We start from the raw sequence: 25910 nt of genomic DNA, 5'->3' as shown, positions 1-25910 counted from the left end.
ACTGAGCACCTGAGTTTGAACCCCAGGATCCTTGTAAAGGTTGAAAGAGAAAACTAATTGCACCAAGTTATCCTGTGACCTACACATGTGTGCACTCCTACACATACATCATATATACACACATGATAACAAGATATGCAGGGGTATATGAAAAAAGTTGCCTAATGTTGTTCTCATGAGTTCCTTCTGCATATCTTCTTACAAACAGTTACAACTATGTTATACTGATAATTTTCTCACTATTTATAACTCAGGTTGGATTTAAACTGCTGATTCTTCTGCCTCTGTCTCCTAAACACTGGAATTACAAATGTACAAATTTGACTTTTTTTGTTGTTGTTGTTAAGCAACAAACTATAGAAATGATCCCTGTTACTCATAGTTTTTCCTTTTGAATTTCTAATTTATCAGTTTACCTATTAGCATCTTTTTAGTCTGGACTCCTTAGGAGTTATTTTTTAAAAAAGTTTCATTTAAATTTTTCATTTATTGCACTTCATTTACTTTGTGTGCGTGCGTGCGTGCGTGCGCGTCGTGGTGCTTCTGTGGAGGTCAGAGGACACTTTTCTTCTTCCACCATGTGGGTCCTGAGGAGTGAACTCAGGCTGGTGTCAGCTTTTATCCACTAGGCTACCTCAGTGGCCCCATACAAGCATTCATTTTTATAGCATCTGGTTTTTGATAGATTGTGTTTTCTCTCCTTTCTCCCTCGCCCTCTCCCCCATGTGTGTTCCTGCAAGTGTGTGTATACGAAGGCAAGAGTGTTTTGAAGGTCAAAGGATAACTCCAGGTGTTGTAACCTGACTTCTGTTGTTTGCTGTTGTGTGCACAGGTTATCTATCCTATAAGCTTCTTGGGATTTTCCTGTCTTTGTATTCTATCTTACTGTAGTAGCACTGGGATTACAGACGCCAGTTCTGGGAACAAACTCAGGTCCTCACGTGAGGCAAGTCATGTTGTCCACTGAGTTGTTTCCCCAGGAGTGTGTGTGTGTATGCAGGTACCTGCTATGGAGACCTGAAAAGTCGGATTCTCTGGAGCTGGAGTTATAGGTGGTTGTGAGGTACCAGGTGTGGGTGCTGGAAATCGAATTCAGATTCTCTGTAAGAGCAGTACATAACTCTAAACCCTGAGCTATATCCCTCTAGCCCCTTATTTTTGAGACAGGATCTCACCATGTAGACAAGAATGGCCTTGAACTCACAGAGCTCCACCTGCCCCTGCCTCCTGAGTTCTAGGATTTAAAGGTGCTACCACCACACCTAACACCTTTTCATTTTTTAATTAATTTGTGGGGAGAAGGCTTGTATTGTGATTTGTATAGAGGCTAGAGGGCAACTAATAGGAGTCAGTTCTCTCTCAGCCATGTGAGGTCTGAGGATTGAACTCAGGTCATCTGTTTGTCTGCAAGTCCCTTACCAGCTGAGCCATTTTACTGGCACCTGTTTTCATATTTTTAAGCCTAGAAGTTCCTGGCTTTCAGAGAACTTATAGCTCGTTTTGTTACACTGTTTTGACTGTAGCTATTTGATCTTTGTAAAATTTATTTTGAAGAAGCAGACATTTATTCTTTATATTGCTAGTACTTTGGGGTTTTATATGGACTCTAAAGTTATTAAAAGTATAGTTTTTCAGGGCTGGAGTGATGGCTCAGGGCTTCAGAGCACTGTCTTCCAGAGCCACTGGTGTTTGAGTCCCAGCTGTAAATTCTAGTTTCAGGTGATCTGCTGATCTCTTTTGGCCTCTGCAGGCACTGCACACAGGTGACACAGACATACATGCAAAAGACCCGTATACAAATAAGAGGGAAAGGGGCTGGAGAGATGGCTCAGCAATTTATTGCATTTTGACACTCTTACAGGAGACTAGGGTTTGATTTCTAGCATCTATATGGTGCCTCAGAACCATCCATAAGTCCAGTTTTAAGGACTCCCAACATTCTCTTCTGGCCTCTGAGGGCACCATGTGCGAATATGGTACACAAACACACACACACACACACACACACACACACACAGAGACACACCAGACAGACAGACAGACAGACAGACAGACAGACAGACACACACACACACACACACACACACACACACAGAAAAACATTCATACATTTAAATCTAAAACAATATATTTTTTTTTAAATGGAAAAGTTAAAAAAATAGTTACTGGAAGAAAAATGCCATTTTAAAGCTGCTTTTTAGTTGTTTCTGTAAGCTAATGACTCGATTTATTGTGAGGTTTAAAGACAATGTCAAGTAACAAAGAGTCTTTAATGACAAAATATCTTAGTAATGAAAAATATCTTACCTGACAGATCGAAACTTTATCATAAGAGTTAAAAATGTACACAATACTTGTGATTAGTCTTCTGTTAATATAATCAAAGCATGTGTAATTTTCTTCTGGAAATAGCATTTACTCATTAAGAAAATTATGGCAGAAATCATTAAACACTGAGAAAATTCTAGACTCTTCAGACAGCCTGATGTTTTGAAAACGCCTTGTGTGTTGGCAGGAGCCCAAGAGAGGAAGTGCCTGCATCTGCTACATTCTAGAAGCTTTCCCCAGATCACTGTAAGGCAGCCAAGAAAACTGTATTTCACCACTGTGTGGTTCTGGAAGTATCTGGAAATTTGTAGCAAATTTAAGGGAGGAGATATAGGAGTTCTTCCAGAATGCCATTTTATGGGGATGATATATTTTTATTGAGATTCAACTTAAGGGTGAAGTTACTTTTCAGCTTTTATGAAATAGGGGCTTTGTTAGGCCTCTGAAAAGCCTGTTGGTTTAGGCAAATTCACATGGGAAAGATCAGAGAAATGCCTACAAGAACAGGTTGCCAAGTCAGCCTAAGTGATGGGAACCTGCTTCTGAAGCAAGTAGTGATGTAATGTACTGGGCTGTAAAGCAATGAGAAAGCCCATGTTTTTGGTAGGGGAGGAGGAAGAGTGCTAGGGCAGTTGGTGAAGCAAGGCAGAACCGTTCAGTGGTTACTTAATACCCTCTTTATCATGAGTAGTCCTCACTAGAGAAGATTATTTGCTCTCAGGGACAGTGAAAAAAGACAGAAGGCAGTGGTGGTGAGAGACTCTGTTTAAAGACTGTGAAGACCAGAGTTCAGATCCCAGAATGCAGGTAGTATGTCAAGTGGGTGTGACAGTCTGCCTGTGATTTCAACCTTAGATGGCAAAGACCTGATCCCTAGAGCAAGCTGGCTACAGGGACTAGCCTCATGAGTGAGCTTTGGGTTTGGTTGAAAGAGCCTGCCTCAATGAATAATGTAGAGGGTGATTAGAGAGATGTCAGGTGTCAACTTCAGGCTACACATGCACACAGGTGCATCACATACAAAAGAAGAAAAGCAAGGGCTTTGTTACAAGGTTGAAATTAGAGGAAAGTCACAGCTAGCTGTGTGCTAGGCTTGGGTGTTTTTGTTTTTTTTAAACATAGAACACGGTAGTAGTAAGAGAAGTTAGCCTTTCCTAACAATAGAAACAAAACAAATAATAACAGCAAAACTACCTTTCTCCAAAGCTAACCCTCAAAACTGTGTCTTTAAGAAAAATTACTAACTTAAATGTATAGGGCTGTTAATTCTCCTGGTATTCTCCACAACTTAAAATAATAGCATTGTGGTTGAGGGGGAAAGCTCAGTTGATGCAGTACTTATTATGCTTTGGGTTCCATCTCCAGCACCACATAAACAGGGCATGGTGGTACATGCCCAGTTATTGGGATCAGAAGTTCTAGATCATTCTTGGCTACATAGTAAGTTCAAGGCCAGCCTGGATACATGAGACTCTGTCTCAGACAAACAAAAAATAACATAGCTTCATCTGTTTTAAATTAATATACCATACAATTCTCTTTCATCATTCATGACTCAGCACTTTCAGAGTTATGAAATAGTCACCTCCATTTTAGAACATTTTTATCACCTCCAAATCCACAACTTTGAATTTAAAGTTTAGAACCATACTTGGGAGCCTGGCAGTGGTGGTGCACACCTTTAATTCCAGCATTCAGGTGGCAGAGACAGACAGATCTCTGAGTTCGAGGACAGCTTGGTCTATGCAGTAATATATTGGTGATATTTAAAGTATGTTTTTGTGGGAAATTCATGTTTTAGATCTAGATCAAAGGGAAAACTATTTTTCATGCCATTTAAAAAGCCACAGCTGGGACTGGAGAGATGGCTCAGCTGTTAAGAACATTTTCTGCTCTTCCAGAGGACCCAGGTTCTATTCCCAGCACCCATATCTGGTGGCTCACAACAGCATGTAACTTCAGCTCTTGGGAATCTGATGTCTCTGGCCTGCAAGGACACCCATACTTGTATGCATAACTATACAGTGTACACATACAATTAAGGATAATAAAAATAAATCTTTAAAAAATACCACAACTAGGGCTGGAGAGATGGCTAAGCTGTTAAAGGCTAGGCTCACAACCAAAAATAAAAAAAAAAAACAAAACCACAACTGTTTAGTTGCTCTACTTGAAATAGTAACAGGAAAACAAGTGGGTTGAAGTTTTTCTCTAATGGGGACATCTAACTGTTAAAATCACAAATTAGCTGTTATTAAATTGATTTATAAAAATCAGCATCAGTTCTAGCCTGGAGACTAACTGCCATGTTGTTCTTGTAGGTGTGTGAACCTGAGAAGTCTTCCAAGATGATCTGGTGTGTTTTAATGATAGGGATTCTACTTCCTCAGTCTTCAGCCCATCCAGGCTTTTTTACTTCAATTGGTAAGTCTTTGCCATTTATAACTTACTGTGCTTTACATTTTAAAATTTAAATGCTTTTGTAGTTTTTTGATTTTTCAAGACAGGTTTTCTCTGTGTAGCTTTGGAGCCCATCCTGGTACTCGCTTTGGAGACCAGGCTGGCCTCAAACTCACAGAAATCCTCCTGCTTCTGCCTCCCAAGTGCTGGGATTAAAGGTGTGCGCCACCAACGCCCGGCACTTTTGTGGTTTTAAATTAGTAAAACTAATGCACTATATTCCTGAAGACTAACCTTGGTTTACCCTTTGCCTGTCTAAACAGGCAGTTAAAAAAAAAAAAAGATTCAGTTATGTTTGTCTGCTTTTCTTCCTTCTTAAAAAAATAGTTTATTGAGTACACTGTAAGAGTCCAGTGCCTGGGCAGCAACTATAGTACTATCTGACTTTGTTTCCTTTAAATTAATTTTTCCTGATTGCAAAAGTGGTGTTTTATGCTTAGAAACATAGGAAAATTTAGAAAAAAACATACCAAAGAGTTATTGTTAGTTGGGTGTGGCAGTGCATGACTTTAATACCAGGATTGGAGGCAGAGGCAGGTGGATATCTATGAGTTTGAAGCTGAGCCTGGTCTGCATACTGAGATCCAGACCAGCCATGGCTACATAGTGAAACCCTATTTTAAAAACAAAACAAAAAAGAAAGTGATAATCTCCACACATAATTAATGCAGATACAATTTTAATGCAGATACACAGTAATTCTGCACATTTATTTCTCTCGCTGTCTCCCTTACTTTCTCTCTCCTTTCTTTCTGGATGTTTGAGACAGGGTTTCTATGTGCAGTCTTGGAAGTCCTGGAACTCACTATGTATGTCAAGCTGGCCTTGCACTCACAGAGATCTGCTTGCTTCTGCCTTCTGAGTGCTGGGACTAAAGGTGTATGCTACCACCCCTGGCCTGTACATTACTTTCTAACCTGCTTTTACTTCACTGTAAACATGTTATTTTTTCCACATCATAATTTTAAAAAATATTATAAAAATTGTGCTAAAGGTGGGCAGTGGTGGCCACTCCTTTAATCCCAGCATTCACGAAGGAGGCAGAAGCAGGTGATTCTCTGTGAGTTCAAAGCTAGCCTGGTCTACACAGACTGAGTTCCAGGACAGCCAGAGCTATGTGGTTTAAATATGTGGTTTAAAACAGGGTTTGTGTGTGTGGTGGAATTCTAAAGAGCCAAGTGCATAGACTGTAAGATCTCCCATGCTCCCTTGGCCTTAAAGTTTGAGCTATGGCTTTCTATAATTTCCTCTCTATATACTTCATATATATAATGAAGTGTTGAGATGTTTCCCTTTTTTCTATTAACCATTTGAACCTTTTAAAATTGTAGAACTAACACAGAAGTATAAATATTTCTAACATGTGATTTCCATATATAAAATAATGAGTCCTCTTACTCTTTAAAAATAAAAAATTTAAAACATTTTTGCAACTTTTTTAAGTGTTTTGATCAAAAATTTGATCCCGACTAATTTTGAATACAAAAGGTAAGGTATAAGAGAGAGGAGGCAGTAAAGAGCAAATGGCAATTCTTGGAAAGTGGTGTTATTTGTAAATGAAAATACCATTTTCCAACATAGTCTAAGCTTACAAAATTATTAGTTATAGAAACTAGAACTGGATCTCATGATTAGCATTTTATTTGGATTAATTTTGGTTTATCTGGTGAGAAAAAAGGGGAAAATGATCCTTTACAACATATCTGTTCTATTCCAGTTAAATCCTTCTGTAGCTAAAAGATTCGTATTGATGGATATTTAATACCTTTCTCTTCTCGTTTAGGCCAGATGACTGATTTGATCCATACTGAGAAAGATCTGGTGACATCACTCAAAGATTATATTAAAGCAGAAGAGGACAAGTTAGAACAAATAAAACAGTAAGTGTGTTTTTCTACTATAGCTCTAGTTCTCCTCTTCACTAAATTATCAAGTGGAAATGAAAGCCAGTTAAAATGTCTAATGCAATGAGGAAGCATAGGGTCACTGTTCATGTGTGTCAGCTATGTTTACATGTTTATGTTTGCAGGTGCAAGTGCACCTGTGTGTAGAGGCCAAGGGTTAACAGTAGATGCCTTCTTCTATTGCTGTCTTCTTATTTTTTGAGATGATCTTTTAACCTGGCAAGGCTAGTTAGCCAGTAAGTTTCAGGGATCTTCTGATTTTCACCTCCCCAGCACTAGAATTACAGGCACGTACCACTGTTGGCAGTAGCGAGCAGAGACAGAGTGTGGAGGGGATAGCAGGCTTCCTCCTTCCCTAGCCTATGTAGGTGCTGTCTGCATTCAGTTAATCATCTCTGGAAACACCTGACAGGTACACCCAAAACTATTATTTAAAGAGGTACTTCTCCATCTAATGATGCTGACAGTCAAGATTAACCATCACAGTGTAGAAGAAAAGTCATGCCAGTATCTTTCATAATCTCCCAAATAAGCCCCCTGCTGGAGTAGTTTTCCAGTTCTACTCATGGGAGTCCATTGTACAGCTTACAGTGATAAGCATGATTAATGCTGTCTAATATAAAAACCATGTGGTTTTTCTTGAGTGTTAATTTTATTGACTTAGGTTTATAGTTAATCCTAAATTGAGAATTTGTGCTTTGTTTAATGAATGTTTAGTATTGATGTTTTTGATTTTTGTGTGTGTTTTCAGAGTCTTACTATATAGCACTGGCTGGCCTGAAACTCACTGAGATTGACCCTCTTCTGCCTGCTGAGTAGTGCTGGGATTAAAGTTGTGCACCTGCTAGATGTTTCTGCTTTAAAACTTATTTTCTACATAGAGTTTAAACATTTGCTATAAATTAGCCAAACATGGTTGCACACATTTAATTCTAGCACTTGGGAGGTAGAGGCAGGAGGATCACAATGAAGGCCAATCTAGACTGCATAATACAGGAAGACCTTATCTCAAAAAGCAAAACAAAGCAATAATAATAATAATAATAATAATAATAATAATAATAATAAATGAGGCTAGGCTCAGTGGCATGCATCAATACACTCCAGGAGATGAAGCAGGGAAATCTCTTGAGTCCAGAAATTCAAGGATAGCTTGAGTAGCAGCATAGTGAGATGCAGTATTTTTTAAGAAAAAATGTGTACCGGACTAGAAAGATGGCTCAGGAGTTAAGGGAACAGGCTACTCTCTCAGAGGATCCAGGTTCAATTCCCAGCATCTACATGGTGGCTTACAACTGTCTGTAACTCCAGTTCCAGATCTGATATCCTCTTCTGGCCTCCTCAGGCACCAGGCATGCACATGGTAAACATACCTTCAGGCAGGCAAAACACTCATACACAACCAAGAAACAAGAGGAAATACAAATTTGGTTTTAGAGTCTAAGTTGTTTTACCTTCATACGTAACAGAATTTAGGCAGGCCAGTTCATTTTTATTATAATAATAATTTTAGCCTTTTAGGACTTACAGGGAAATGAAAATTTTGAGTGATTAAATTTTAGCTTTGACTAAGATGATACTCCATTTGGGAAAATAATATAAAACAGAAAAGTTGTATAGTTGTAGTTTTGATTCTGTTAAGTTAGATTTTTATCTATAAGATCTTGTGTTTTAGAGAGTCTTTATAATTTTACTTTAAAAAGGAGTTGTAGGCAGTAGCTTTAAATGAAAAGCTTAAGTTCTTTACTTGACTGTGATTTTCCTTGGCACACTCTTTTTGAGGAGGTGGAGAGGGACCTTCTGTGTAGACCTGACTATCCTTGAGTTCACAGAGGTCCACTTGCCTCTGCTTCCTGAGAGCTGGGATTAAAGGCATGGGCCACATTTGGGTGGGTAGGGAAGTGGAGGGGAGTTAGAGGAGGGGAAACTATAATCTGAATATATTGTATGAAAAAAAGTCTATTTTCAGAAAAGAAAAAGCATGTGCCACCATGCCTGGCTTAGTACACTACTTTTATGTCTTACGTCTATAGATGGGCAGAGAAGTTAGACCGACTGACCAATACAGCAACCAAAGATCCAGAAGGGTTTGTTGGGCATCCTGTAAATGCATTCAAGTTAATGAAACGTCTGAACACTGAATGGAGCGAGCTGGAGAATCTGGTCCTCAAGGATATGTCAGATGGTAAGTTTAAAGAGACTTCAGGACCAAACTAATGCAGTGCCTAGTATAGCAGGTGCTTGTGTTGTAATTGAATTATTGCAAGTATGTTTGGTTTGGCCACAGATATTGAAATCTGGAACATTTGATTTAAAAAAATAGTAACTTTTAATACTTGTGACAAGCGTGGGTGATTTTACCTTTTGATCTACAGAAATGATTAAATTATTTGGAATATAACTTCACTTCTAAGAGTAAAAACATTGGTAGTTGTATTACAAAGAGGAGTGTTAGCTGTGATTTAACCAGTAGTTTGTGTTTAGGTTATTTTACTTTACGTAGGCAATAAATTTTCAAAACTGAAAGTATAGATATTAATACTCAAAAGTCTTTGTACATGAAATAATAAAATTGTAGCTGGAGTATTGGTGTTCTAGATAACAACAAAAAAACCAAGCCTGAAATTTAAAGAGGTAAAGGGATTTTGTAGTGTACTGTAGAAGCTCAACTATTTTTTAAATGCATGACTGATAAAAAAAAGAAAGAAAGAAAAAAGATTCAAGCTGAACTGTCTATGTAGATAAAATACTCTCTAGACTGCTTATCAGTGTTAGTGAGCAGTAAAGAAACCTTACAGTCTCTTTATCCATGGTAGTTACAGTTGGCCACCCTTCCAAAGTGTGGAAAACTTCAAAACTAAACAAGAACCCGCAAGTTTTGTGGCTTTCTGACTGTGAGATGAACTCTTCTGTTCACTGGGATGTGAGGCTACCTTCCTTGCAGCATATCCCTGCCTTTAGTCCTTCGGAGCCCTCTGTTCTCAGAGCATTGTTGTGGTCTCACATTTCATAGTGTTACGTAGCCTTGGAGCACATGATCCACAAGTGCAAGCATAATGATGCTGCAATTTGGATGTGTCAGAGAAAAGCAATAGTATGTTCCTGTAAGTGATAGTTCTTGACTTAGAAATGAAGGAAAAAACATAGCGCTAGGATCCTTGGTAAGAATAAGTTTTTTTGGTTTTTCGAGACAGGGTTTCTCTGTGGCTTTGGTGGCTGTCCTGGAACTAGCTCTTGTAGACCAGGCTGGTCTCGAACTCATAGAGATCCGCTTGCCTCTGCCTCCCGAGTGCTGGGATTAAAGGTCTTATATTCATTAAATTATGAACAAGGAAAAAAATTCTTCATAGTATTGCTGTTACACCACAGATTACAAAAGCTATGCTCATGATGCATGATGAGCATCTCTGTTAGCTAGAAAAGATACTAAACTTGTGTATATGCATGTAAAAGAAAAAGCAGTCTATAAAGTTTTCAACTACTAAAAGTTTTGCAGTGAGTCTCCTGTGGGTAAGTAAGGAACACTATTACCTATAAGACCATGAAAAATAATGGCAAATGCTGGTGGATACTTTTTTACCATGAGCAGATTTTCCCACTCTATTGACAGCTGAGACCATTTATAAGGAAATATTCCTTTTGTCTCTACACACACACCAAACAAAAGACCAAGAAAACCTATATATGTATGGGGGGAGGGGGAGGGAAGGAGAACCTGTCTAAAATGCACAAATCCCTGGGTCCTATCCTCAGGACCCTTTCCTTGACAGACACAAACACTGCAGGATTTATATAAAATATATTAAAATCAAACTAACAAATTACTTGATAACTATATAGTTTCTAAGGAGAATGGATTATAAGCACTCTTTTAAAAAAAACAAAATCAAAATGTGATTTAAAACTTTAATAACACAAAGTCACTACTGTAAATAGTTATGTTTTACATATAATATAAAACAATTATAGCAATAGAATATTATATTACATATAATATGTTATATATAGTATAACATATCTATAATCACATATACATTTTCTCTTTTTCTTTGGCAAAACTTAAGCAGTATATTAGGTTTTGTTTTGATGCATAAGAAACATAGGAGCCAGATGTAATGGTGCACACTTTTAATCCCAGCACTCAAGAAACAGAGGCGGGCGGATCTCTGTGAGGTCTAAGCCAGCCTGGTCTAGTTAGACTCTGTCTTGAATAAGCAACAACAACAAAAACGAAACATGGGGAAAATGTAGTTTTAAAATAGAAAATATGAATATGAATGCTAGTCTTTCAGCTAACTATTCCCTTGTAGATTTCCATTAGTTTAAAAAATATCTGATGTTTACTGATCAAAATACATATGGTTGACAATAAATCAATAAAACTATTTACAGTTAGTGTGTTTTGATTAAAAGTCACTGAATTTTTATAGCCTCGCCTCCCCAACTATTTTTCTTTTTCAAGGCTTTATCTCTAATCTGACCATTCAGAGGCAATACTTCCCTAATGATGAAGATCAGGTTGGAGCGGCTAAAGCTCTGATTCGTCTACAAGACACCTACAATCTGGACACAGACACCATCTCAAAGGGCAATCTTCCAGGTAAGAGAATTCTTCCCATCCATCAATGGTTGTCGCCCAGCTGCTCTCTTTAGCCCACTAGGAAAATGTGAGTACTTTTATATCTAAATATTTGTTTGTGACAGGGTCTCCTGCAGTTCAGGCTGGTCTCAAACTCAAGCTCATAGCAGTCCTCCTGTTTCAGCTTCCCGAGTGCTGGGATTACAAGCATATACTGCTGTACCTGACTTTCTATCTTACAGGTTTTAAATGTAGTTTGTTTGTTTTATAGAGACAGGGTCTCTCTGTCTAGTCCTGGGTGGCTTGGAACTCAGAGATCTGCCTTTTTTTTTTTTTTTTTTTTTTTGCCTCCTGAGTGCTAAGATTAAAGGCTTGTACCACCAACATCTGGTCTTCTTTCCTTCCTTCCTTCTTTCCTTCCTTCCTTCCTTCCTTCCTTCCCCCCCCCTCTTCTTTTTTTAATGAAAGTTATTTGTTGTTGGTTTTTGCAAGACTATGAGAGTCTATGGGGTCATGCACATGCCATGGCACATGTTTAGAGGTCAGAAAACAGTCTGGGAGTTGGTTCTCTCCTCCTTCCATGGGATCTGGTGATCTAACTGATGGACCATCTCAGTAGCCCTACTTTGTATCCTTTGAGAACAAAAGAAAACTCTCCTTTTCTCTAGGAGTTAATGGCAGGGGACAATGCAATTAGCTTGATACTATGAAAGCAACAACCTAAGGAAGGAATTTCAGTATGTAAGAAAAGTCATTTTTCCAGTTTTTCTTTTAGAATGTCTGATAGTACTTAAATACTTTGTAGATAAAATTATAAGCTGATTTATCATCAGAATTTTTATGTTCATTAACTAAAAGCTAAGATGTTCTGAATATGAACAGATATTAAAATGTTCTGTAGTATGAAGGTGAAGAGATGGTTCAGTGATTAAGAGCATTGGCAGTTCTTCCAGTGCACTTGGGTTAAGTTTCTAGTGTATGCAGACAGCTTATCTGTAATTCCAGTTCTAGGGGATCTAATGGCTTTTTCTGGCTTACATGGGCACTATGCACATATGTGGTACATAAACATACATGCAGGCAAAATATGCATACACGATAATTTTTTAATTAAAAAAGGTTCTGTAGTATGAAGCAATTTGCTATAGTATATGACTATTTTGGTCAAAAAATGGTGTAAAAAATTTGAGTTACGTCTGATTTTATTATAATTTGCTTCTGTCACTTTGTCTGTGAGTTGGTGGCTCACTGTCTTCTTTCACTATCACTGTGGTCAGACTGAAGTTGGTTTTCTCAGTAACAAAGCAAGACAGAGAGATGGTTATTGATGAAAATGCGTTCTTTTTCTCTTTTTTATAGGTTTTTATTTTTGTTTGTTCAAGACAGGGTTTCTCTTTGTCTAGTCATGGCTGTCCTGGAACTTGATCTGTAGACCTGGCTGGCTTTGAACTCACAGAGGCCTCGGCCTCCTTAGTACTGAGATTAAAGGTGTATGCCACCACCACCTGGCTGAAGATGCTTTTCTTGTACATATCCTTTCATTTGGGATGAGTTGTGGGATAGTAAAATTACTATTTTATATTAAGTAATATTTTTAAAAATAAACGAATATTTAGGTGAGTGTGTAGGCACAGTTTTCCAGTCCTGCTGCCGCTCTCAAATAACACACGAGGCTTAAATTAATTAGAATTTCAGCCAATAGCTCAGGCTTGTTACTAGCTAACTCTTACATATTAAATTAAACCATATTTCTCTGCCACATGGTGGTACCTTTTCTCAGTGTGGTAAGCTCATCTCTTGCTTCCTTGTCTGTGCTAGTGACTGCAGCTTTCTTTTTTCCTTCATTCTCAGTTTGGCTCTCCCACCTAACTTTATCCTGTTCTGCTGTACACTGGAATTGGTTTCATAAAACACTGATTGGCCAGGCAGCAAGTATAGGTGGGGCAACCAAACTAAGGATGATGGGAAGGAGAAGGGTGGAGTAAGGAAACACTGGCCAGATACCAAGAGAGCAAGATGGGCATGCTGTACTGAGAAAAGGTACTGTACTGCCACAAGGCAGAGCATAAATAAGGAATATGGGTTAACTTAAAATGTAAGAGCTAGCTAATAAAAAGCCTGAGCTATTGTTTGAGCATTTATAAGTAATATTAAGCATCTGTGTGTTAATTTGGGAAGTGGCTGCCAGGTATTAGGGACTGAGCAACTTCAAGACAGGAAAGTTTTGCCTATACTATTCAGCTATTGGATAGTCAGCTGCTTTTTTTTTTATGGCTAATTTTTTTTTATTTAGAAACAATCTTATTTTCCATATCAATCCCCTCATTCCCTCTCCCTCCCATCTTCCCATGCACCCCACCGAACCCCCCAACCTACCCCCATCCACTCACCAAGGATAGTGAGGTCTTCCATGGGGGGGGGGGAATCATCAAAGTCTGTCACAGCATTTGGAGGAGGGACTAGGCTTGTATGTGGGCTGAAATAGTATCCCTCCATAGGGAATGGGCTCCCAAAGTCCATTTGTGCACTAGGGATAAATATTGGTTCCACTGTTGGAGGTCCCATTGACTGTCCAGGCCTCCTAACTGGCACCGACAGTTGGTTTGGTCCAATGCTAGTTCCTCAGCTTTACGACTGGGGTTGGTATGCTCTCACTAGGTTAGGTCAGCTGTTTCTCCCAGCACGGTCTTGACTCCTTTGCTCCCTCCTCCCTCTCTACAACTGGATTCCAGGAGTATGGCTTAATGCTTAGCTGTGGGTGCCTGCTTCTGCTTCCATCAGCTACTGGAAGAAGGCTCTAGGATGGCAATTAAAGTAGTCATCAATCTCATTTATAAGGGAAGGGCATCAAATGTGGCCTCTCCACTACTTCGTAGAGTCTTAGTTGGGGTCATCTTTGTGGACATTTCCCTGGTGCCAGATTTCTCTTTATACCTATACTGGCTCCCTCTATTAAGGTATCTCTTTTCTTGCTCTCCTCTATTCCTCCCCTGACTCAGTCTTCCTGATCCCTCTGTTCTCCTCCCCCTCCTCCTCTCCCCTTCTCTTTTTCCTACTTCCCTCCCCCCTCTCCTCTGTGCTCCCAATATGCTCAGGAGTTCTTATTCCTTTTCCCTTCTGTGGGGGACCATGTGTTTCTCTCTTAGGGTCCTCCTTGTTTCCTAGTTTCTCTGGTGGTGTGGATTGTAGGCTACTAGTTCTTTGCTCTATGTCTAATATCCATATATGAGTGAGTACATACCATGCTTGTCTTTCTGTGACTGGGTTACCTCACTCAGGATGGTTTCTTCCAGTTCTATCCATTTGCCTGAGAATTTCAAAATTTCATTATTATTTTTTTTCCCACTGAGTAATATTCCATTGTCTAAATATACCACATTTTCTCCATCCATTCTTCAGTTGAGGAGCACCTAGGTTGCTTTCAGGTTCTGGCTATTACAAACAGTGCAGCTATGAACATAGTTGAACAGATGTCGTTGTTGTTCAATTGCTGGATCATGAGGTAGAATTGCTGGATCTTGAGGTAGACTGATTGCCATTTTCCTGAGAAACAGCTATACTGATTTCCAAAGTGGCCACACAAGTTTCACTCCCACCAGCAATGGAGGAGTGTTCCCCTTTCTCCACATCGTCTCCACCATTGGTGTTTCTGATTTTAGCCATTCTGGCCAGTGTAAGGTGGTATCTCAGAGTTGTTTTGATTTGAATTTCCCTGATGGCTAAGGATGTTGAGCATTTTCTTAAGTGTCTTTCAGCCATTTTAGATTCTTCTATTGAGAATTCTCTATTTAGTTCTGTACCACACTTTTTAATTGGGTTGTTTTGTGTTTTGGTGACTAGTTTCTTGAGTTCTTTGTATATTTTTGAAATCAGCCCTCTGTCAGATGTGGGTTTAGTGAAGATCTTTTCCTAATCTGTCGGCTGCCATTTTGTCTTGTTGACAGCTTCTTTATTAAACCAATCACAGCAACAAATCTTCACAGTATACAAAAGGATTATTCCACAATCGGGTGTTCAGATTTTTGTTTTCTATTTCTATTAACACTACATTACAACATTTGATAATATAATAGCATTTAAAAGTTGGCTTCTGGTTTACAATCCCACATTCAACAGACATTAATTATGTCATATGTGTAGTTACTAAGATCAGTACAAAAATTATATAATAAGCAAGGTAGTACCTTTGTCATTTAAGGCACTTATGTTCTCAAGATAATGGTACAATGAATGCCTGGAAGGGAGAGTGTGGTGATGTTTTGTTTATGCTCTAACAAATAAAGCTTGCCTGAAGATCAGAGTACAAAGCTAGCCACACTAGTTAACCATAGAGGCCAGTGGGCATGGTCAGCAGTACCTCTAAACAGGATTTCTCCCTACAGTCTAAGGCAGTTAGTCTTAAGCAGTCTGAGGACAGGATCATCCCTTTGGTCTGAGCACTGGTAGAGATACGAACTCTCTACTGATCGCTTCTCTGATCTTCAGCACTAACCCCTATATCTGATTCTGGGTTTTTGTTAATACCAATTAGAATTCAAGCTATAGGAGAGCTTTAGTAGAAGGGTACAGGGGGGATGCTAATTCCAGGCTTCACAGAAGTGAAAATGACTTCTTGGAAGACATATTAAAATAATTGAAATCTAATGAAAAATGCTTTAACCGGGAGAATGGAGAGGAGGTGGACAGGTGTAGGCAAGGGGAAAGTGTTCTAGACAGAACATGTCTGAAGGCCAGAAGGGAGAGAGAGTATCATATTCAGATAAGTACATATGCTTTTCTTTGTTTGATTGATTGATTCAGTTTTAGTTCTTTTTGAGACAGGGTTTCTCTGTGTAGACCCGACTGTCCTAGAACTTGCTGGATGTAGACCAGGTTGGCCTCAACTCAGAGATCTGTCTGCCTCTGCTCCCGAGTGCTGGAATTAATGGTGTGCTCCAAATACTGGCTAACAAATACTTTGTGAGGCTTAACACACAGTTCCAGTGGAACGTGCATGAGTTAGGAATGCAATTTGGTTTGTGAGAGTAGTGAGACTTGAGGCTAAAGAGGTAAGCAGACATCATCCCTTAGAGGGCTTGGTAGTTTTTTTGTTTTGTTTTTGAGACAGGGTTTCTCTGTGGCTTTGGAGGCTGTCCTGGAACTCACTCTTATAGACCACGCTGGTCTCGAACTCACAGAGATCCACCTGTCTCTGCCTCCTGGGTGCTGAGATTAAAGGCATTTGCCTTCACCACCCAGCCAGAGGACTTGTATCATTTCTCCCATTTTCTTGCCTATTTTCTCTTGTTTCCTTCATGCCCACCATGGAATATTCTCATTTCCAGGTGCTGTGTTGATTTTTTTTCACTTCCTTTTTTCAAAAACCCAATTCCAGAAATATCCTGTATAATTGTGAATAGATAATAGCTAAAACAATCATAATCACTTTACCAAAGCAGAATAGCTAAAGATCTTCTCCCCTTTATTATCGTGCTTATTCATACAACACTGCCAGAGTATTGTGTCATTTCAGAATATTACTGTGATGTCTGCATGTGTTGATGGATACACTCTCCCCCTAATGTGCTTTCCATGGCCCCAAAACACTTAGTCTTGCTGAACCATGTGCTCACTTTAGATATGTACCAGCAGCACAGTCTCCCTTTTTTGTTTTATAGATAGCACCTGTCTTAGATTTAATCCCATATCAAATAAACAATATTTGGGAATTTGGGCGTCGTTCATTCCAAACTGCTTCCTGCTGGTTGGGGGTGATGTCCATACCATGGGGATCATGATAAAACATAGAAATCTGGTTGGGTCCTTGTTTTTGTAGTCTGCAAGGCTGCATCGTCTCAGCTGTTTTAGATGTAGGATCAGTTGAGCCACTGCTTCAGGGGGTCTTGCTTGATCAAACCATATTAGTTTGGAAGGAACTCACAGCTTTTCATTTTCTGTGAAAACACAAGCAAGAAATCTTTCTCCAAGTAGCCTCTTCCTAGACTTAAATTTTGAAGTCAAAGCATGTTTTTAAAATGTATAAAAGTTGGACTAACTTAGCAGCATTGATAATCAAATGTATTGTAGCAGCTGTAGCTGTTTCCTTGGCAATCAAACAATTTAAAGACAACAATAGAGCATATAGTATCCAGACTCTCTGTGTATTTTCCATCTTTACGTGGCTTTTTCATTACTCTATTTCTTTTACTTTTATGTTTTCCTTTTATGAGACAGGATTTCTCTGTGTAACTTTGGCTGGCCTTGAATTCACTCTGTAGACCAGGCTGGCCTTGAAGTCACAGAGATCTGCTTGCCTCTGTCTCCTGAGTGCTGGGATTAAAGGCGTGTGCCACCACACCCAGCTACTCTATTTCTTCCTGTTTCTTTTTCTTGCTGTTTCAATAACTGAGTGAGTTGGTCCTGCAAAATAACGGGGAACTTGAAATCCACATTCTGACAGTCATTTACTGATGGTAGCACTAATTACTTGAGATTCGGCACTGTCAACCCCAATGCGCTCCTCCTTGGTCTTGTGGCCACAATCGTTTGGAGCGGTCCGTCAGGATGCCTCTGCTTTCCTGGATCTCGGTGGAACCTCCAATTGCCACTGGCGCCAGCACCAGCGACCAAAGAACCGAACAAGGCGAGAGTCTGCAGATTAAGAAGGATACAACTCGGGTCATTCGGTAGAAGTGAATGTCATCTGTTTATTGCAGCCAGCAGTTTATATACAAGAGATGGGAAAACATCACCTGCTAGCAGAACACACTCCCACGCCCTATCATAAACATGGAAACCACAACCCTCACCCACGGCCAGTGAAGCAAGAAGGGGATGGGGGCAAGGCATAATGTTTCAATAACAAGAAAGGATCATAACAGGATGTTAGTGGGTGAGGTTTAGAAAAACAGGAGGTACCTGTGGTTATGCTGGAAAACAACTCACAGAGACCCGTGGGGGCTGGGTCCCAACAAAAAGGGTCAAAATTTAATATGCCTGTTTTGTTTCTGGAATTTTACCACATTCAACTATTAAGTTAGGATATTTATATCTGCTATGGTTGAATGTGTCCTCTGCCAATTCCAGCTATTAAAACTTCATTGCCATGAATTTGAGGCCAGCTTGGGTACCAGTACAAGTACCAGATAATACAAGATTATTTCTTTTATCAGTTTGTTGGTTAGTTTTGTTGATTTGACCAAAGTAGAATGCCCTGGGAGGAGATGGGCCTCTGAGCTTACCTGTGGGGAATTGTTGCTATTATTAAATTGAAATAGGAAGACCTGCCCATAATAGGTGGGTTCATTCCCTCACTAGCATATTGTATAAATTTGACAGGAATTTTCTTTGTCATTTTATTTTTTTATTGAAAATGGATTTTTTGTTGTGAGGTTTGTTTGTTTTTGATTTTTTGAGACAGGGTTTCTCTGTGTAGCTTTGGAGCCTGTCTTGGAACTAGACAGATATGATTCCTCCTGTGTTACGTAATAGCATACTTTAACTTGATTGATGTTTCATTTTGGTAACTTCATCTGCTTCATATATACTTGATAAATGAAAACCTCTGCCCACACAGTATCTTGTATACAGATGTTGATAATAATGTAATATGAATAATGAAAACCCAGAGACAGATATTGGGGTTAAAGTTGAAGACTGGAGAAGCAAAGCAGCCAAGCCACCAGAGAGCTCTTACCTCTACCAGTCCTATCGTCAATGTGGCTGGAGACTAATTGCCAGAATCCGAGATCATGCTCCTTTTTATATTCCTCTCTAGAGCTGGGATTAAAGCCATGGGCTCCGAAGTGCTGAGATCATCTCTGTGAGCCTGTGTGAGATTTGTCTCTTGTCTTCTGAGTCCTGGGATTAAAAATATGTGCCATGATTGCCAACCTCTGTGGTTGACTAGTGTGGCTGGCTTTGCATTCTGATCTTCAGTGGCTTTATTAGATCATAAATAGTATATCACCACATAATAATGTATTAATAATAATCATCATGTAACATATGCTACATAATTTTATCTAAATCTTGGGTTCTTTTGCATTTTTTTACATTTATTTATTTTGTGTGTGCTATGGGGTGCCATGGAATGCATGTGGAAGTCAGAGGAAAATTGTGGAGTCGGTTCTGTGTTTCCACTGTGAGTTTTAGGGATAAACTCAGGTCTTCATGCTTGGAGACCAGTGGCCTTACCTGCTAAGCCATCTCATTGGCCTTAGGCTCTTTAGGCATATCCCCTGTACAAGCTGTGTAATTCTTATTATGCTGCATTATTCTGTTTGTTTATAGAGTCAGGACAATTTTTGCTTTGAATTTGTTTGTTTAGGGACAGGGTCTCTGTGTGTAGATCTTACAGTATATAGACGAGGCTGGCCTTAAATTCACAGACAATTCACTGCCTGACTTTACTTCCTGAGTGCTGGGACTAAAAGTGTGTGCTAACCACCCAGCCGTTTTTGCTTTTCTTACCACCAGATTACTAAGAACAAATCAAAGTGAAGTAGCACTTGGAAAGTTTATGTAACCCTAAGTAAATATAGTACAATATGGAGATTGTCAATGCCCTGTGTTCTCTTTTCCTAGGAGTGAAACACAAGTCTTTTCTAACAGCCGAAGACTGCTTTGAGTTGGGCAAAGTGGCCTACACAGAAGCAGATTATTACCACACGGAACTGTGGATGGAACAAGCACTAATGCAGCTGGAGGAAGGCGAGGTTTCTACCATAGACAAAGTCTCTGTCCTAGATTATTTGAGCTACGCCGTGTACCAGCAGGGAGACCTGGATAAGGCGCTTTCACTCACAAAGAAGCTTCTTGAACTAGGTATGTTATCTGCCTAATTTACATTATTTACATGGGGGATTATTTTACCTGCATATCTTTTTACTTGCCTCTCCAATCACACAAGTCTAGTACTCACTCTACCAGACATTGTTTGTCTTCTCACTACTTATTCTCAAGTAAATGGTAACTGAGGTTTTCACCTAATGGTGTCACAGCAGTTGCTGTTTTCCTCTGCCATTTTTTTCCTCTGGGAATTTAAAAACTGCAACATCCAGGCAACAGTGGTGCACTCCTTGAATCTGCAGAACTTGGGAGACAGAGGCAGGGGAATCTCTATGAGTGCAAGGCTAGTCTGGTCTACATAGTGAGACCCTATCTCAAAAACAAAACAAAACAAAAAACAAAGAGTTGACGGAGTTGAAGACAGATAGTTATGGTTATGATTTTCCTTAGTTATGATAAAAGGTAAGTTACATATAAAACTTTAGACTCACAAAGATAGGATGATGAATATTTTCTTTAAATTTTGCAAAATATTAGTGGACTAAATATTGTTATCTATAGTTCTTGCTTGATAACTGTTATGTTATATATAATTTTACTATGTTAAAGTTAAAACCTTCCTTTTTATTTAGACACAAAAGAGGAAATGATGGGGGATTCCTTCTCTGTGCTGTGAATATATGTTTCTCCTATTGGTTGATGAATAAAGCTGTTTCAGCCAATGAACAGGCAGGATTTAGCCAGGCAGGAAATACAAACAGGGATAGAGAAAGGTAGTAGGCAGAGTCCGGAAGACACCATGTAGTTGCTGAGGAAGCAAGAGGTCTGGGCATCACTGGTAAGCCAAGACCACGTGGGGATACACAGATGAATAGAAATGGGTTAATAATTAAGAGAGAGCTAGCCAATAAGAAACCTGAGCCATCATCCAAACAGTTTATAATTTATATAAGCTTCTGTGTTTATTTAGGACTAAACAGCTGTGGGACTAGGCGGCACAGAAATTTGTATCTTCAGAGAGTAAATAAAGAAATAGGATTAAACCTAAATGAAGAACTCAGTTGAAAATGTTTACTTATCATGTGACCATAGTAATTGCTAATCACTTTCCTTTGAAGAACATTATTCTTTATTGCATTTCATATTCAAATGTTAGAAAAATGATGTGAGAATTTTTTAAAAATGATTCTATGTATCAGTATTTACTTACCCCCATGTATATAGGTGTATCGTGTGTGTAGTGATCACAAAGGCCAGAAGAGGGTGTGGGTGCTGGGAACCGAACCCGGGCCCTTTTCAGGTGCAGCATCGCTCTTAATCACTGAGCTACTTCTCTAGCTGCCCAAATTCCTTGATTTCTACCCAAGATCTACTGTGCTACAATTGTTGGAAACAGAGTCTCAGAATGTATCAAGTAATAAGTTCAGACAGCCTTTGATATGTTAGTTTATGATTAAGATGATAGATGTTCGAAGAGTGAGATTGCTCAAAAAAATTGGTCATCTGAAGTGAACTTTATAATTGGTTTATTTCTTACACAAATCAATCAAGATAGTAGTTCAGATAACATTTGTTTGTCTTTTGGTATGTTTCTCTCCTGATTTAAATTATACTTTGTATTCCATGTAGAAAATTAATACAGAAAAATAATCAACTTTTTTCCATTGTAGTATATAGTCCCTCTCTATACACATTTACTTTTCTCTCTTATTGTATATCATAATGTACATTGTGGTCTATTTCAGAAGAACTAAAAATATTTTACTAACTGAACACTCTGATTAATCCCACAAGTGATGCCTCTATTTCTGTTCTTTTTATTTCTGTCTCTGTGGTGGTTTGGATTGGTTTTTCCTTACTAGAAAGTAGCTAAAAATTATCACTAGCAATTTCTGGGGCAGTTAGTGAATTTTGGTGAGTTTCAAAATTATATCTCTTCAGTTTCTTTTTTCCTTACTTAGAAATTTGGAGCTGCAGTGTACTAGCCCTCAGATGTAAATTGGTCTGCTTCTGTCTGTGGTGAATATTAGTTATGAAGTGGGTCTACTTTGTCTTTACCTAGTGATTACTTTATAGCCACAAAATTATCTTTCTTATTACTTAAAAAATATAGAGGAAGAAGATCTTTTTTCTCCCCCTGAGACAGGGTTTCTCCATGTAGCCCTGGCTGTCCTAGAACTCGAGATCCTTCTGCCTCTGTCTCCTAAATGTTAGGATTAAAGGTGTGTGCCACCATGCCCAGCTGAGTAAGACTCTAAAGTATCATTTGACATCAAATTGGACATTGTTCTGAGGCTGATCAATAAAGTTCTCAAAGTAGAAGCAGTGATTGCTGCCTAAAGATACAAAACTGCTTCTGTCACCAGAGCTGTTTCTGTACAGGGTGGCTTTATGCCCTGACTGACGTGGGCAGTACTAGTTTACATCGTGTTTTGGCACTAATAACTTACATTAGTGCCTCCTTTCTCAAAAGCATCTCAATTAGGAAGGTAAACTTTAGGTCCCTGTGTTTATGTTACTGATTTCTGATGATTAAACAACTGTCAACCTGACAGTGTACACTTTTTTCTCTCTAATAGATCCTGAACATCAGAGAGCTAATGGTAACTTAAGATATTTTGAGTATATAATGACTAAAGAAAAAGATACCAATAAATCTGCTTCAGATGACCCATCTGATCAGAAAACTACACCAAAGAAAAAAGGGATTGCTGTGGATTACCTGCCAGAGAGACGGAAGTACGAAATGCTGTGCCGTGGGGAGGGTATCAAAATGGTAAAGTGGAAAAAGTCAATTGTGTGTATGTGTGTGTGTGACTATGTATGTGTATGTACATAGAATAAGTATTTCCAAGTGTAAACTCTTGAAAAAAATTTGTAAATTGTCTTTCTCTCCTAGTAAACTAAAGTTAGGCTTTCTATTTTGACACTGAAGAGTGTCGACAAGCTAATCGCTAACCACAGATGTGGACATTGCATTATTATGGACAAGTTCACGACTTCCTAGCAACAAGTTTTTGTTTTTACTTTGGGAGCCAATGAGCAATGCAAGAATAGGAAGACTGTTAGATTCCTGCATCCTTTTGCTCATTTAATTTCTAAAGCTAGTGTGTGTGTTAGGCACCTTTGTATCACTGATGAAATGCCTGAGGCTGACAGCTTTGAAAGGAGGAAAGATTCATTTAGGCTCATGGGTTCAGAGATTTTCATCCATATTCCATGCCACTCCCTGCATCCATTGGGCCCATGGCAAGGCAGGACATCTTGGAGAGAGAGTATGTGGTGAAGCAGAACCGCTTACCTCATGGCAGCTCAGAAGCAGAGAGCAACAAGGATGGGATTCCCAACATCACCTACTGGGCACATCCCAGTGACTTTCCATTAGGCCCCATTTCCTAAAAGATCTACCACCTGCCAACCACATCACAGGCTAGTAGTGACCAAGCTGAGAATTTAGAAGCAATCTCGAGTCAAACTCTAATAATATGTATGTTTTAAAGATAAGAACTCAATCTCACTAGAGGCCATTATCATACCTTTACAGATTTATAGAAGTTACATAATAATATCAAATGTCTAGTTAGTTTTCTGATTTCTATGGTAAGCTTTTTGTTTTGAAAACAGAATTTCCTACACCACAGACTATTTATTGGCTTGTAACTCTGTGTGTTATTCATTTGGTCCTTCTGCATATATGGCCACCCCTAGTTAGTACATTGCTAAGGATTCAACTCAGGCTTTGTTCATGCTAGTCAAGCACTCTGCCAACTGAACTACATGACCAGTCCTTTCCCTTAATAACTTTTAAGCCAGCAAAGTGGAATTATGAATCTATATAGGATCCTGCTAATTTATATTTGTTAGTATGCCCCATGAATGTCAGCTCTGCTCATAGTCAGAGAAGCATCCCTTTTTCAAATTGTTAAATTCATGATTATAAAAGAGTTATTTGATACAAAGCCTTGGATTTGACTCTTGAAGTACATGGAGAAAACCACAATTCTTATTTGTTACCTAACAGTTAAATGTCATATGTGACATATATGTTTAAGGTAAGAACAAAAAGCTTATCATGGTGGCACATGAGTATAAAACCATTCAAATATCTAAGAGGCTGAGGTAAATGGTTTTCATTTTGAAACCAGCCTGGGCTATGAGGAACCTTGCCTTTAAAAGTGAAACAATAGCTTATTTCATTCTTGTATGTGCACAGATAGTTGAAGGAAATATTTATTTGCTTTGTTGTCTGTTCTGTTCTCATTTTTTTTTTTTTTCCGAGACAGGGTTTCTCTGTGTAGCTTTGGAGCCTATCCTGGCACTAACTCTGTAGACCAGGCTGGCCTCGAATTCACAGAGATCTGCCTGCCTGCCTCCTGAGTGCTGGGATTAAAGGTGTGCGCCACCAACGCCCGGCTTATTTTTTCTTTTTTATAACTACTCATTTTCACTTTTGCTTTTAAAAATACACTGTTACTGGGGCTAAAGAGATAGTTATTGATTATGAGTGCTTGCTGCTCTTCCAGTACCCATATCAGTTGGCTCAGAGCTCCCTGTAACTCCAGGAGAGTTGAAGAAGAGTGCGGGCACTGCACTCACAATGTGCACATACACACATGGTAAAGATGAACGCACAGTGTTGTCATAACTGCTGTTTTTACCATAAGCTTTTAACTGTGAAGTAATTAGAAAAAGTTCATTTAGTTTAGGATTTTTTTGGGAGAGGAGTTCCCCTCCTTTTTGAAACTGCATTTTTCTGGGTACCTCCTGGTTATTTTGGACTTTGGAGCAATGCTGGACATACGTTTTGTTTCTTTGAAATAAGCATATAGATGTTATTTGATATTTACAATACCTAAATTTTATTTCATAAGAGAATGGTGGAAACAAGAAACATTCTTTTTTCTTATTTGAGGCCTCCCTCTTCCCCAGAAAATAATCTTTTATTTTTTTTCAGTCCTGGGGATTAAACCCAGTGCCTTTCATTTGCCAGGTAACCACTCTGTCACCAAGCTGCACCCCTAGACACTAAGAATCACTAATAAAATTTTAAAGATCCTAAATGTTTGGTTTGATGCAAAACGTTTGCAGGATACTGCTGTTTGTGTGCTGTTCCAGAGATCATCTGTGTATGTGTGTGCAAGCATAATTGTTTCTAACCCATATAGGAATAGACAGGTATTCTTCTAATATATTCATTATTTTTTTATATTTAGACTCCTCGGAGACAAAAGAAGCTGTTCTGCCGATACCACGATGGAAACCGGAATCCTAAATTTATTTTGGCACCAGCCAAACAGGAGGATGAGTGGGACAAGCCTCGTATTATTCGTTTCCATGACATTATTTCTGATGCAGAAATTGAGATTGTCAAAGACTTAGCAAAACCAAGGGTAACTTATTTTCTTCTCAGTTTACTGAAAGTTTGTGTTAATCTTTTCTTTGCAAGTTGATAGGAAAGATAACTAAGGTGGCTATAAATTCAGATTGTTTTAAGTATGATTGCCCCAACATAATGGTGTTAAGTTATAGTTTATGCTAGTTGTCTCATTTTGTTATCAACACAACAAGTAACACAAGCTATACCTGGGTTTTAAACAGTAAGTAATAAAAACCACAGATTTGTGTTCATAATTTGCTTTTTGCTATCTTACTGGAAGACCTTCCTACATATTTTATAGCCTTCAGTACCACTCAAAGCTAAACTTTTTCATACATAGTGTATTTTTATAGGTGTCTTGCTAATTTTAAAATAGTACTATAGTTTCCTAATTTTAGTTGATGTATATGTTTTTTACTTTTATGTATATGGGTGTTTTGTTTGCATGTGTGTGCTGTACCTATGGAGGCTAAAGAGTATCAGATCCTTTGGA

At 38.7% G+C, this 25910-nt stretch overlaps 1 protein-coding gene across 2 annotated transcripts in view; it reads left to right on the top strand.

Moving 5' to 3' along the window:
- The window catches only part of P4ha1 (prolyl 4-hydroxylase subunit alpha 1), a 56422-nt gene that overhangs the window by 12142 nt on the left and 18370 nt on the right, over window positions 1-25910 (top strand). For both annotated transcript variants that reach the window (XM_027388332.2, XM_027388333.2), the window contains exons 2-8: window positions 4650-4752; window positions 6572-6668; window positions 8726-8877; window positions 11155-11292; window positions 19837-20076; window positions 22620-22816; window positions 25254-25430. In XM_027388332.2, the coding sequence (XP_027244133.1) occupies window positions 4677-4752; window positions 6572-6668; window positions 8726-8877; window positions 11155-11292; window positions 19837-20076; window positions 22620-22816; window positions 25254-25430 (1077 nt within the window). In that variant the 5' untranslated portion in view covers window positions 4650-4676. The remainder of the gene's footprint in view (window positions 1-4649; window positions 4753-6571; window positions 6669-8725; window positions 8878-11154; window positions 11293-19836; window positions 20077-22619; window positions 22817-25253; window positions 25431-25910) is intronic.

The sequence above is a fragment of the Cricetulus griseus genome (assembly GCF_003668045.3).
Source record: "Cricetulus griseus strain 17A/GY chromosome 1 unlocalized genomic scaffold, alternate assembly CriGri-PICRH-1.0 chr1_1, whole genome shotgun sequence".
NCBI lineage: Eukaryota > Metazoa > Chordata > Mammalia > Rodentia > Cricetidae > Cricetulus > Cricetulus griseus.
This window is presented reverse-complemented; position numbering and strand designations above follow the sequence as displayed.